General features: G+C 37.7%; 1 protein-coding gene across 4 annotated transcripts in view; it reads right to left on the bottom strand.

The window, feature by feature from the left end:
• The window catches only part of SOSTDC1 (sclerostin domain containing 1), a 46,174-nt gene that overhangs the window by 11,365 nt on the left and 20,370 nt on the right, over positions 1–14,439 (bottom strand). The window contains exons 3-4 of one of the 4 annotated variants that reach the window (XM_060685675.2): positions 13,735–13,815; positions 13,145–13,207 (exon numbers count right to left, since the gene is read on the bottom strand). In XM_060685675.2, the coding sequence (XP_060541658.2) occupies positions 13,145–13,207; positions 13,735–13,815 (144 nt within the window). Of the gene's footprint in view, positions 1–13,144; positions 13,208–13,719; positions 13,816–14,439 lie in introns of those variants that run through there. The other 3 variants (XM_060685677.2, XM_060685678.2, XM_087892716.1) reach the window with 3 other exon arrangements.

Below are 14,439 nucleotides of genomic sequence, written 5' to 3'. Positions count from 1 at the left end.
GGTTTTCTATAATACATAATTTTATAGTTCTGATATCATTTTAGGAAATAGCTCTTCAAAAATGAGTTTTTTCATTTGCAGTAATAAGTACCATATTTTTCAGATGGTAAAAAGACTTATATTAAAATATAATTGTAATATCTTTTATACCAAGAAAATTTTATGAAATCAGGCCTGGAGCAACTTAGAGAAATATGACAATTTCCAATTAGATTGTTGAACAGTTTGAACAGTGGAAGGGTTTGTCTCTTTTCATTGAAAAAATCTGAGAAATGAAAATATAATAATAGATAGCAAGAAGTTATCTAACATCCTATTTAGGGTTTGATTAAAATGTTTTGTATAGAAATTTTATTTTATAAACTGATAGTGTAGAAGCCTAAAAACATATGAATTAATAGAACTTTGGGTTATGAAGGCAAATAAATAAACAAACAAACAACTAAATTATTTGAACTAAAATGTTTCATTTGAAAATTCAACTTCTAAAAATTTCTTGTTGTAATATATATTTAAAATAAAGTTTGATCCTGTTAAATGTTTTTCATGCACTCACTATATTTTTGGATATTGGAGCCCATAATTCTCTTTTCTGAATTCTGAGATTAATCAGGATAAGGGTCCAGGAATATATTCCCCCACAACTCCCACCCTTGGACCCTATATCAGCGATCACCAACTGGTGGTCCATGGACCACTGGTGGTCTGTGAGAAAATTTTGATAGTCCGCAGAAAAAATATTTGCATTTTTTATATTACACTAAATCAGGGGTTGTCAAATTACGGCCCCTGGGCTGGGTATGTGCAATGAACACTTGTCTTGCTGCAGAGAGTCTCCCACTTCGGGTCTTTTTGTGTAGGTCGGAGGGGGGGAGAAATTCTGACTTGGGGTCTGCTTCAGCCTTCTGGTGTGAAGGCTTTGGGTGAAGGCTGGAGGGAAGTACCGCTAGTGGTGAAGACCTAGAAGGCCTTGTTCCAGTGGGACTGCATCATGGTCTGCAACTGGCTGACCATCTCAGCATGTTGAGCCTTCAGGTGCCTGTACCTGGCCTTGCACTTCTGCAGGTCTTCCCTCTGCTTGGAAAGCCTATGTTCGTATCCTCAGTGAGGTGCTTCTGCTGAGCCTCCTTCTCCTTCTCGGTCAGATCCAATTTGAGCTGAGCTGTTTTGCCAACTCTTTCTCATGGTGGCTGCTTAGCTCCAACAACTGTTTCCTATTGGGGCCCTAAGGAGTCCGGGGCAGGCAGGTGATGAGTGGATGGGAGGGGAGGGGTGAATAGAGGCTGGGGAGGCACCCCTTGATGTGAGTGACATTGAATTGGCTATGCCCATCCAGTCACATGACCACCTAACCACGTCCACCCAGCCAGTCATTAGGCAGATCATATTAGTGATCCGCGGAATTTAAAATTATGAATTTAGTGGTCCCTGAGGTCCGAAGGGTTGGTGACCCCTGCCCTATATTAGTATATCAGAGCTCAAAGATAAAGAAACTATAAGAACAAAGAACAAAACGAAACGTAAAGAACAATAAAATGAAAATATACATTATTTTCTTCTGTATGGTAAATTGGATTTTATGCAACAAAGTTGATATCTTTTTATATTACATATTAAGCTTAATGTCTGATTATTAGATAAGTTGCCACAGTGGAGCCATTAAGAACAATTGTTGGTTAGTTTAAATGCAGTTAAAAACAATTATGACCTAAAAATCCCTGGTTTAAATATCAACTGTGAACTCATTGGGTGGCCTAAAATGAGCTGCTGTCTCCTACCCCAGTCCCAAAATGTGACATATGAATAATAATACTGCCCTAAGGGTTATTTATATAATTTATGTGGAACAATGTAAATGCTTAAGGGAAATGTTAATTCTCAGCTCATCTATGGAAAAACTTCCACTGGAAACACTGAAAATATATTTCAATTCAAAAGATAAAATCAATCTTTCCCAACCTTTAATCTTCCAGCTGTGTTGCTTAATTCTCAGGATACTCAGGTAACACATCTGAAGATGCCAGCTTGGAAAAGCTGGGATTAAGCAAAATATCAAAGTAAATCAGATAGTATTTCTCCTTGATTTAATGCCACACTTGGTTGCCAATGGGGTTCTGGGCATAATTTAACATGTTGGATCTTTAAAACTTAAAATAACCTGGAACATGACTATGTCAGGGACAACCCATCTCAATCTGAATTTCAAGTCTTGGAAAGTAAGGCCATCTTTAACAGAGCCTCTCTTACCTACTAGTTCTCCCCCTTTCCCCACATTTTGATTGATGAATTTAAATACATGGCAATATGTATTTTTGTAAATACATTTTTACATTTTGTAAAAATGTTTCAGGAAAAGTCCCTTCCCATATGCTGCTACAGTCATTCATAAATTGGTCAAGTTCCTGTCCTGTTGCCCTTAGCACCAAGATATCAAAAGGACAAAGTATTTTTCAGATCAACCACCTGTCATCCAGCACGAAAGATCCAAAGGGAATTGGAACATATGCATAGACAAGTATAAACCCTAACCCTTTTTTTCCTGCTGTGTATTAAAAAGCTAAAATATATTTCTTACTTTTCTATCACAGAGAAGCAAATATTTGAGTAAAAAGAAACTGTTATAAATACAAGCAAGGTCTGCAATAGAATAGAAACTGCCAGCATGCCTGGCTCTTGTCAGGCAGCTCCATTAATTGTCCATACAATATCTCTTTCCATTTTTCCCCAGGAAGATTCCTCAGCATTTTACTGTGTAGCTCTTGTGCATGCTCAGTCTACATTAGATTGTTTTGATGTCCTATTCCCTCTGAAATCTGTATCTACAACATTAAAATTCTTTTTGTTATGTACAATACTGTCTTTTTAGCTACAAAGGTTTTATGTTTTACATTTGAATTTTAACAATAAAAGACATGATTCTGTAAACCAACCTGGATTTGTAGCTAATTTTCAACAGGAATTCACATTGTTAAAAAAGTGGACAAAACAACAACAAAAAGAACACTGACACTGTTTTCCACAATATAACAATGGAATGTGGGCTTCTCCCGCGCCTCCCACAAAATATGTAAGAAGCATAGTCATGTAGTAATAGCATTTAGATTTCTATACAGCTTCACAGTGCTTCATAGCCCTCTCTAAGCAGTTTACAATCAGCATATTGCCCCCAACAATCTGGGTCCTCATTTTATCTACCTCGGAAGGATGGAAGGATGAATCAACCTTGAGCCAGTCAGGATCGAACTGCTGACTGCTGGCTGTCAGTGGCCTGCAGTACTACATTCTATGTACTTCAAAGCAGAATAAAGTACAGTCTGGACCATGAAAAAAGAAATAGTTCAAACATAAAATCATAATCCATATTAAATTCTCCAGTACAAAGGATTGTCGACCAACAGGAAAACCTAATTTTAAAATTTCATAAAGAATATATTAAAGCTGCAAAATTAAAAATTGGAAAGTTTAGAAAACCATGTATCAGTGTAGGTTCAAGCTATTTGATAAATAAAAAGATAAAAAGGGAACTCACATTTGAAAGTGGATATATTTTAAACTCACATTTGAAAGTGGATATACTTTAAAATTTGCTGTTTTGCAATGTTTGCTTTCTAAAGAAATGTACATTGCTATCACAAAGTGCATGCCTGCCTCAAAGACCCATTAAAAGTAGCACTAGACAATTTACCAGTTTTCAAGTCGAAAAGGATTTGTGGTAAGATATTAATTTCCTCTTTCTATCAATGGTGTTTTTTCATTTATTTCTACAGTTGGTGCTATTTTAAATTGTTATGACATGAATCTGAATGAATGTATATTTATTTATTTATTAATATGCAGCCCACTTTATAGCATAACATAAAATATAAAACAATTAGAGTGTTAGTAATATTAAAAAATTGATCATTAAAAAGTTAAAATATTAAAATTAGTAACAAACTAGATAAAAAGAACCAATACATTAAATGGGGGGAAGTATATTATGACTTCACAATGATCAGCTCTCAGAACAGTTTCAACATCCTGTTCAATAGAGATGGGCAATTCACTGCCTAACCATTAGTAACCATTTGGTAACCATTAGGTTACCAAAATTCAGTAGCAAATCTCTGAAGAAACTTGCATGATTTTCAGCCATTTTCTCTTGGTATATTGAGTTTTCTAAGTCTCCAGTAGATCAAATTCACCCTTGTATTTTATACAGTACCTGTAGAAAAAAAAGTAGACTTTTCTTCATAGTCATTTGCTCATTACACATTCAGTCTTCAGCAAACAAATTAATAAGATTGCACACCCATGCTGTACAAAACACTGAAAAGTTCCCGAGGAAAGATCCCTCATGTTATTCTATCTATTGTTGTTCTTCTATGGTTCCAGTCATTAATAAACAAGTTTGAAATTTGCACTAATGTGATGGTATATTTTCCAGAGGCCACAGCAACATGTGAAAAGTAATTTGTTGAGTTGGGATCATGTAGGAATTTCAGGGCTGATTACTAAAATGGGAATTTAAAAATGTTTCTGAAATGGTGGTAGCAAGAAGACAGCATGGATCCAATTGATTAGCCCTATCTTAGAGTTCCGTTAGCCTGTTACTCAGCAGAACAACACAGAAAGCTTAGTTCATTTTTCCATTTGGTAAAGAAACTGAATGAACAACTGAGGATATCACCCAATATAGTTTTTGTAAGAATAAACGAAAAAAGATAATAGTCTATAGCTTGGATTCTGAGTAGGAAAGTAGTAATACTAATATAATTGATCATACTTAAAAGCAGATTTCTAGTATTACAAAATATTTGAAGACAAGCATTTTCAATGAGCTTCACAAAATGTATGGGTTTGTCCCAGATTGCAGTTTTATTTGTGGGCACTAACTTTCTCCTGTCTCTGCAATCACTCATTAAATGTCTGGTAAATCAAGTCCAAAGGGTGCATCTTAACAAGTTAATTAACACTGAAGTAAATTGTGGATTAACTTTTTATATAATATTGTGCTAATTGTGTTTAAATTTGCTACTTTGTTTCTAATTATTTAACTGCTCTGAAATGACTACAAAAGAGCCTTAGTAAAATATGTACTCCACAGCAAATTCGCCTAAAAATCTGGCAGAGTTGCAGAATTGTCTAAATAAGTGCTTGCCAAACCTGTCCTTTGATCCAGCAAAACAGCCATAATTTAAACAAGGCCTACAGCCTTTTAAAGGAACCAGGGAGGGATTTCATTCCTTTCTCCTTCTTTTCCCCAAGGGGACCACTTCATCTTGGTCAAAATATATCTACACAATGCAGATCCCGCACAAGCTGCATTAAAATGAAAAGGATCTTCCTCTCTCTATCTCTCAAAATCCAAACAACAACAACAACCCAATAATAGCAACAACAATAACAATAACAAATCAAAATCCATTGTTTCACAGCATTGAATAGAATGCAAAACAATCTTAAAGGCAGCAGTTTTGTTTTTTAAATGAAAAACGCATTCAGTTTCTAATGGACTCAAAGACTGGATGGCTTTAAACTTTTAAAACTACTGAAAATGAAACACTGCTGAATAAAAGTAGCCTAAACTAAAAATAAATGGTGGCTATTTAACTTTTTATTTCCAAGGAACACATTTTGTACTGGCTGGTTTACTAACCACTTTGTGAGTGTATGTCTACAAACACAAATTCAGCATGGATTTTTGTTAGATTGAAAGCAAATGACTCTCAATGTAAAAGCAGCTAGTTTTTATAAAATATCTATATATAAACTTGCACAGAAAAAATACAAAAAGAAGAAATATTTGTACAGACAAAGGTAATGTGGAGCTAGTAATGTAATTTATGTCTGTCTGTCTTTGTGTGTATATACAGAGAAAAAGAGGGAGAAAGAGGAGACAGGCAAAAAAAAGAGATACACACAGAGGGAGAGATTGATTTTAGGAAGATTCTTTTTAAAAATATCTAATGTAGTTTGTTGAATGGAATGACATGAGTACACTTGGCACTCATCTAAAAATATTTGGACTGATCCAAATATAGATATAGTACAAACTTTCTGAATTTTTTTCTAAATATGTATTTCCAGTATTAATGTCTATGGAGATTGTCACTGATCCAGGTCAGTTGTCCCAAAGGTGGTTTTTCAAGAGGCAATTGGACTTTCTGGTTTTCCTTTGAAGACGTTTAACTTCTCATCCAAGAAGCTTCTTCAGCTCTGACTGGATGGTGGTGAATCTTTCCATTCCTCATCGTCCAGTTAGAGCTGAAAAAGCTTCTTGGATGACAAGCGAAACATCTTCAAAGAAAAACTAGAAAGTCCAGTTGCCTCTTGAAAAAGTACCTTTGGGACATCTTCAGTATTAATATTAACCTGGTTTGGTTGAAATACAAGTTGAAATTCTATGTGTAAAATGATAGCTTTGTTTATTTAAATATGTTTTCCACACTGTTCAGTTAGATTTATCAATGCCTTGTATGTGAAGCAGTTTAGAAAGTTCAATTAATCCAAACTAGAACTATTAACCTACCAATTGCAAGTGGCTGATAATCTCCTACACCAGCGGTGTCAAACTCAAGGCCCACGGGCTGGATCTGGCCCATGGGGTGCTTAGATCTGGCCCGTAGGGCCGCCCTGAAAACAGAGAAAGACTGCCCATGTGCAGCCCCCCCAGCTCTGTTTTCGCTGGCAGAGGGCTAGCAAAACAAACTAAAATCAAAATAAAACAAAAGGAGAAATGTTTCCCCTTTTGCATTTGAGCATCCAAAAAGGGATAGGAAAGGAGAAAGGGAAAGAGGAAACACAAAGAAAAAGATGGGAAGATCGGAAGACAGCAAGGAAGGAAAAAGAAAGAGGGAAAGAAGAAGAAAGGAGAATGAAGACGGAAGGAAAAAGGAGAGGGGAGGAGAGGAGATGGGACGAGAGGAGAGGGGAGGGGAGGAAGAGAGGGAGGGAGGGAGGGAGGGAGGGAGGAAGGAAGGAAGGAAGGAAGGAAGGAAGGAAGGAAGGAAGGAAGGAAGGAAGATTTTAATGAGAGGGAGGGTCTGAGGGAAGTCCTGCCTTAGCACTTGACCACCACAGGTGCCTCCGACACAAGTGATGTTGAGCTGCCATGCCCACCCTGGCCATGCCCACTCTGGCCCCCTGATGTGGCCCTTAATGAAATCGAGTTTGACACTCCTGTACTACACCAATGCTAACAATCTATTCCAGGGGCCAGTTCAAAGATTTGGTGCTGAAACATAAAGTTTAGAATGGATTCAAGACATCAGATCTAAATTAAAGAAACATCACTTTCATTTCAGCATCGATGATTATTTGGGGGGACAGGTTTTTTTAGATATTCTCATAAAATGAAGAGATGGCTATAACTGATAGGACCTTGTTAGAGTTGAAGCTCTACTTATAATTGCCTTCTCCAGAGACGCACATCTGGTAACTACAGAGTCTCTTTTCAGAATAACGCAATTTATTTTTCCTTCCTTCCTTCCTTCCTTCCTTCCTTCCTTCCTTCCTTCCTTCCTTCCTTCCTTCCCTTTTTTTTTTAGTTTCTACTTCAGTTTTTATTTTTAACTACCCATGCACTTGGAGGTATGTTAAAAGGAAATTCTGGTTCATTCTGAGCTGGGATAAGAAAAAGAATGCAGAACACAGGCAGTTGCTTGAAGCAGAGAAGTTTATTTCCAGGTCAGCAATTGGAGTGGCGACTGTGGCTACTGTCAGCCCTCCTCCACAAGCCCCTTATATAGGAAAGTCTTGCCTTTGTTCTGTAAAGGTGAGTCTGACCTTTAGGAATCCTTAGCATGTAAAATTGATTGGTTTTCCAAAAATGGATACTCCAGGATTAGGTACCCAAGTTGTAGTTTTCAGACTATAAGATGCACTTTCCACCACCACCACCAAAAGAGGATGGAAATGTCTGTGCATTTTATAGAGCAAATATTGCAGTAGGGGGGAGGGGGTTGGGGCAGCGCCGATCAGCTGTTCTAGGTGATAGTGATCACCACCGCCTATCACCACCTATCACTGCCACCCATTCACCACTGCCACCTATTGCTGCAATCGCGGCCCATTCGCTGCAACCCGTTTGCTGCGATTGGCGGTGAACGGGTCTTGGCAAACAGGCTGTGGTGGTGGCAAATGGGCCACGGCAGCGATGAATAAGCTGCGGCAGCCGTGGTGGCAATGAACCGGTTGCAGCGAACGGGCCACAGCAAGCTGGTGGTATTCCAGGAGGCAAATCCAATCGCTAATCAGATGCTCAGCAGTGAAGGCTCCAGCGTTCCCCGGCAGCAGTAGCAGCTCAGCTTAGTTGATCGGTGGTGGGAGCAACGGAGCAGAGCCCTGACGAACCATGTGCTGGGGCTGCGATAACATGCTGAAGCTGTTTTCTGTTTGCTGCAAGGATGCTAGACAGATGAATATTGGATGGCTGCTGGGAGGCAGAGGTAGATTTTTTTCTTGTTTTCTTTATCTACAGCTAATGTGCGTCTTATAGTCCAGAGCATCTTATAGTCCAAAAAATATGATACTTCCTGCTCGGTTAGCAGTCTCATGGAGGAAAGGATCTTTTGTTTATTAGTATGTGGAATCTGTGGCATCTTGAAAGGAATGTTTACCTGAATGGGCTGCCTCCTTCGGCCAATTCCAACTTCTTTGTCAAATTTGTTACCTTTTGTTTTAGTGTAATTTCTCACCTTTTACCCTGGAAATGGCTATGAGATTGAGACAGAAGAATAAGGAAAGGTTGAATGGTAGGAAAGATTTGATTTCCTTCCCACAGATATAATACTTATTTTCAAGAAAATATCAGCACAATACTGCCTTCATTATGTGATTTCTCATCTGCTTTTGTTTCTTTCATAGTCAGATTTAAATGAAAGGAGACTTCTCTTTTTGGCTCATTTATAAAGCTGAATATTATCACTAGTAATTGTATGTTGCTAATCACAAATCTTGCTCATGACGCACAATCTTTAATTATAGTATAACATCTACTATCCCTAAATAAATATTGTTTTTTCAAATGGTTTGGCTTTTCAATTTTTTCATTTCTATTTTAGTTTTGTCCCAGTCTAGACCATAAAAATAATGGACCTTTAGGAGGCTGAGATAACTATCTAACAATTCAAAAATCTGACTTTCCTCAATTATTTAGGTAAATAAAATGTAACCATCTTTATATATTCCTCTTAGAAGGCATCCAACAGGGATGCGGTGGCTCAGTGGCTAAGACACTGAGCTTGTCAATCGAAAGGTTGGCAGTTCAGTGGTTCAAATCCCTAGTGCCACATAATGGGGTGAGCTCCTGTTACTTGTCCCAGCATCTGCCAACCTAGCAGTTCAAAAGCATGTAAAAAATGTAAGTAGAAAAATAAGGACCACCTTTGGTGGGAAGGTGACAGCGTTCTGTGTGCCTTTGGCATTTAGTCATTCCGGCCACATGACCACAGAGATGACTTCGGACAGCGCTGGCTCTTCGGCTTTGAAACGGAGATGAGCACCGCCCCCTAGAGTTGGGAACGACTAGCACATATGTGCGAGGGGAACCTTTACCTTTATCTTTAGAAGGCATCCAAATATATCTAATGTATATATTTTCTTCCCCCAAAAGACCACCTCAAAGCAAACTATAATTACTCATTTTATATGGAAACTATACAGCTATGGTATTAGTTCCTGTTTGTTGAAATTTAAACTAAAAACTATTCAAAAGATTTATTTGTGTATGTGGATTGGTTTGATTTCAGGCCATAAAGCAATATAATATAGGTACAAATACAAATGGATGAATTATTATCACCTGAATAAAGATATTTATCTCATTAGCTAGACTAGAAGGGACCAGGTAGAATGACAGCCCATGAAGGAATTCCTTTCAGATTACCATACACAAATTGCTTAGTATTTGGATAGAATAACATAAATGAATAGCAGAGGGAATAAATTGGAAATGAAGACCAAAAAAAATAAACTAGAACAATGTTTCTCAATTTAGCAAATTTAATTTAGACGGGCTTCAATTCCTATAATTCCCCAGCCATCCATACCTGCCTTTGTCATAAAAGCCAGATGGGTGACTTTGGACTAGCCATTTTCTTTCAGCCCAACCCACCTCACTGGGTGGTTGTTGTAAGGAAAATAGGAAAGGAACAAGCATTTAGTATGTTAGTTGCTTTTTATAAAAAGATTACAGGTAGAAATAAAAAAGTAAAGGGAAGGGAAGTGTAAAGTACAATCAAATAAATAGAAAAGAGATATGGCAAGGCAAAGTATTACATGGCCAGTATATTAAAAAAAAAAAATAGCAGCAGGGAAAGTAGGTAATACAACCTAAGGGCAGAAAAGTTGAAGAAAGAAACTGAGGGCCTAATTCTGACTGCACAAGAGCAAGCCTTAAGAACAAATGCATACAAAGCCAGAATTGAGAAGACGGCAACAGACAGCAAGTGCTTTCTCTGCAAAGAAATTGAATAAATAGTGGATCACATATTTCAGCTATGATGCTGCTTCCTTGGTTAGAGCTCTGCAGATGGATTTTTAAAGAATACTATGACTTTTGCTGCCTTTCCCTGGTTAATGGTTATGCCATGATTGTGGACCAGCCAACTGTTAAAACAGGATTCTGATGAGAATGGGATCTTGGGCAGGGGTGGGTTCTACTTATCTTTACTACTGGTTCGCAGTGGGGCCGCGCACTCTTCTGAGCAAGTGCAGAAGCTTCTGCGCATGCGCAGAAGCATTTTGATGACGTTGGGGTCGGTAGGCAGAGCCTCCCGCCGGTTTTACTACCAGTTCTATAGAACTGGTGCGAACCGGGGGCAACCCACCACTGGTCTTGGAGAATATTCCCAGGATATTGTTGGCTGTAGGTTATATATGTTTATGGAACTGAATTGTTGTTAGTGATGAAGCATCAAAGAAATCCATAGGCAGACTAGACTCCTCCTGGGTGCTTAGGGAGATAGAGAGTGCTCATTCTACCCTATATTGCTTAACGCATTGTAAGCCGCCCTGAGTCTCCGGAGAAGGGCGGCATATAAATCAAATTAAAAAAAAAAAAAGAAGTAAAGATGGCTGAGGACCATATTATCAATGTTTGTGATAGAGGAAGATAGAGCAGGGGATACACAGATGGCTACTGCAGGAATGGGAGGTACACATTGCTGCAGATTTTCACTTTTGGCCTGGCAAATACTTTCCCTGGGCCCTAATGAGCATATTATTGAATGACTTCAGGCTTCTACTGGAAAATATCAGTTCCTCATTCATTTATAGCCTGATGGTAGATGAACAACACAGACCTGGTATGTATTATTGACACGATTGGTAATGGGGATATATCCTATTGATACATCAAGGCTGTGGAAGTGGTGATGAAGCAATAATCCTGTCTGAGAACTTAGCAGAAACCAGATATGCTGGTCCAGGCAAGAGTGCCTCTTTATGAAACTGACCTGTAGCCTCAAATTTTGATTTATGTTAATATTATTATTGTATTATGATAATACAATGATATCCCGCAAGAGTTCTTTATAAGTCCTTGGACCTCAAAGGCTAGTACTACAGTGTCTCCAGTTGTTTGTGCTGGGGAATTCCAATTTCATTCCTTTAGAATAGGAAATGTATAACTTCCATGAGCATGTTCCAGGTGGTCTGAGTCCTGACTAAACGGTTCAGCAAAGGCTAAACATGTTAGACCTACTTTCTTTGAGAGAAGATGGCATGTAATCTATAGATAGTTAGGTAAATGACATTGATAGACATAAACCAGATTCATTCAGAGTGCAACTCAAGTCCAAAACAATCTAAGGCAGGGAAGAAATGACTCAGATACCTCCTTAGCCTCTTAAGAATATGCATGGTGGTGGTTAGTAAAATACAATCAGATTTGCAAAATTCTGTCACACTAAGAGTAAATTTAGTCTTCTCTGGAATCTATTTGTTCATCTGATCTATATTGTAGGCTTAATATCATATAAAGATGGAGGAAATAATAATCGGTCTTTTACCATGGTAACATAGAACACTTTCTGTTCAAGTTGTGGATTATTCGCTCGTTGGACCACTGTGAGAACTGAGGACCTATTAAAATGCTTGTCCAAGTGCGTCCTGGATCTTGAAGTGGAAACTAGAGAAGTCCTGGTGAAATGATTCTCTTGCACTTAGTAGGCATATAGTAACAGGAAATAACAGAGTTTTGGAGATTGTTGTGAAAGGAAGTAAGCAGAGACATTTAGTATGACACTGATGACCAGTTATGATTAAATATTCTATGGGTGCATATGCTGGTCCAGTCTGTAGCAAAAAGAGCAATGAAGTATGTCTACTTCTCCACTCTTATTGCCTTTGTTGATTCTTGTCTAGCTAGCATGTTTAGAGTTACCCATATCCTGTTGTGGAACAAAAGGCAAGACAACATCTCTGCAGGCAACTGCAACATGTTTAAAAGTTTCCTTGAAGATAATTTTGCTAACATTTACTCAGATCTTGATACCAGTTGAGCAGACTGAAGTGAAGTATTGCAAGATGTGTTTGTAACATGATACAGGATTCTTTTGACATTCTGGAGCCTAAAGAAGTGGGTAAGGTTCAAAAAGCAAATGTCTTGTTGAAAAAGGATGAGTTATCATCATCACTGAAAGAAGTACTCAACCCAACAGTATACAGATCATCCTTGCTTAGCAATCACTTATTCTATGACCATATAATGGCATTGAACAAGGAGACTTGTGGCTGGTCCTCTAAATTGCACTGGTTGCAGCATCCCCAAGGTGCTTGGGTGCTTGGCAGTGATGTGCAATTATGACGTTTGCATCATCCATAGTCATGTAATCACCATTTTCATTTTTACAGCTGACTTCTGACAAACAAGTCAATGGGAAAGCTGGTAGGAAGTTGCATGATGCTGACTTAATTTATTAATATAATTTTATTGAACAAATTTTAAACAAGATGAAAGCAATATAAAAGAATAGAAACAAAGAAAATAAGAAAGAATAGTGAATACATTATATAGAAAATATTTTAAAAAAGAAATTACAAATTTTAAGGAAGCGGCTTCCAATCTTTTTGACAGATATTATAAATACATTTGTATTTTACCCCTTCTATTTAAGATAGCATGAGTGTGATGGCTCAATGGTTAAGACACTGGGCTTACCAGTTGGAAAGTCAAGAACATAGGTTTGAGACCTGAGTGCCATGCAACTGAGGAAGGTTCTAACTGAAAGAAACAGAACCAAGAATAAGGCTTTCTTCATGGTAACTCTACTGCTTTAAAATACTTTGCTTCAAAAGATGTTTGTTTTTCCCTTATTGTTAGCCTTTTGCAAGGCCATCAAAATTATTTTGTAGTGATGACTCGTGCTGATGTTTTCGGGAATTGTTTAGTTTGTGGTTGAATGTTTTATATTATCTTGATTTATGCTATATGCCACCCAGAGTTCAGTGATTGGGGAAGTATGCAAACAACTGAAATAAACATACAAGCAAACAAATATTTGGCATGCATAAAAGAAACAAAAAGCAGGATTTGAACATGTCATTAAGCTAGTAAACCAGGGAAAAGGTGTATGGAAATAAGAAAGTACATCAGTGTTTCCTTGAGGATCAGCAGATCCTCAAAGGGAAATTCTTCCGAACATTTTTGACAATTTGGTGTTGAAATATTTAAAACAGACAACTGGTTTCATAACGATAAAGATACAAGAGTCGTCTGTGATTTCATTAAGATACCTATTGCATTGATACCTGAGGGCTTCAACCAAAGCCTGCTGACGTCAATGGAGATATTTTCACTGACTTCAAGGGTCTTGTACCCGGACATTAACTCTGCAAAATAAAAAGAAAAGAAACAATAATACAGTCTGCCCTAGGTAGAAACATTCTTGCTTCCTTTTCTATTCTCAGCATGCATGTTATAATATGAATTGTACAGGAGACAGAAGAAATCTGGAGGGTAGGATACAAAATGAAAAAGATTAAAAACATAAGTGAAGGAGTGGCTTTTAACCATTAACAGGAACTATTTTTGCCAGTTGCAGCAAGAAAGATGACATTCACTATTAATGTGCATGTATTTACAATGTGGCTTTGTTAACTTTTCAATTAGTGTTACTGGCATCAAAATTGTGAATGTTCCATTTGGTAGATGCTATTCTTCTTGCATATTTCTTCTCAACAAAGACATGTTTTGTGTGTGGTAGGCTCCCCTTTTAAAAATTCATTCATCTCATCCAAAATCTTAGATATTTATTGGACTGCATCCAGGCTTAGTCATAATTAAAGCAGACCTATAATAATTAGTAAAACTTGAAGCAGTATTTAGACCAATGCTTCTCAATCTTGGCAAGTTTATGGTCCATAAAGATCAGTGGGTAGTCTTTAACTACGAGTGGCTGTGGCTTCCGGCGTCCCGGTATAGTCAGCTGGTACCATCACTGACAATAGGGGATA

Source organism: Pantherophis guttatus, chromosome 4 (genome assembly GCF_059756535.1).
Source record: "Pantherophis guttatus breed Tessera chromosome 4, ASM5975653v1, whole genome shotgun sequence".
Taxonomy (NCBI): domain Eukaryota; kingdom Metazoa; phylum Chordata; class Lepidosauria; order Squamata; family Colubridae; genus Pantherophis; species Pantherophis guttatus.
Note: the sequence above shows the minus strand (reverse complement) of the source record. Positions and strands in the feature narration are given on the sequence as shown.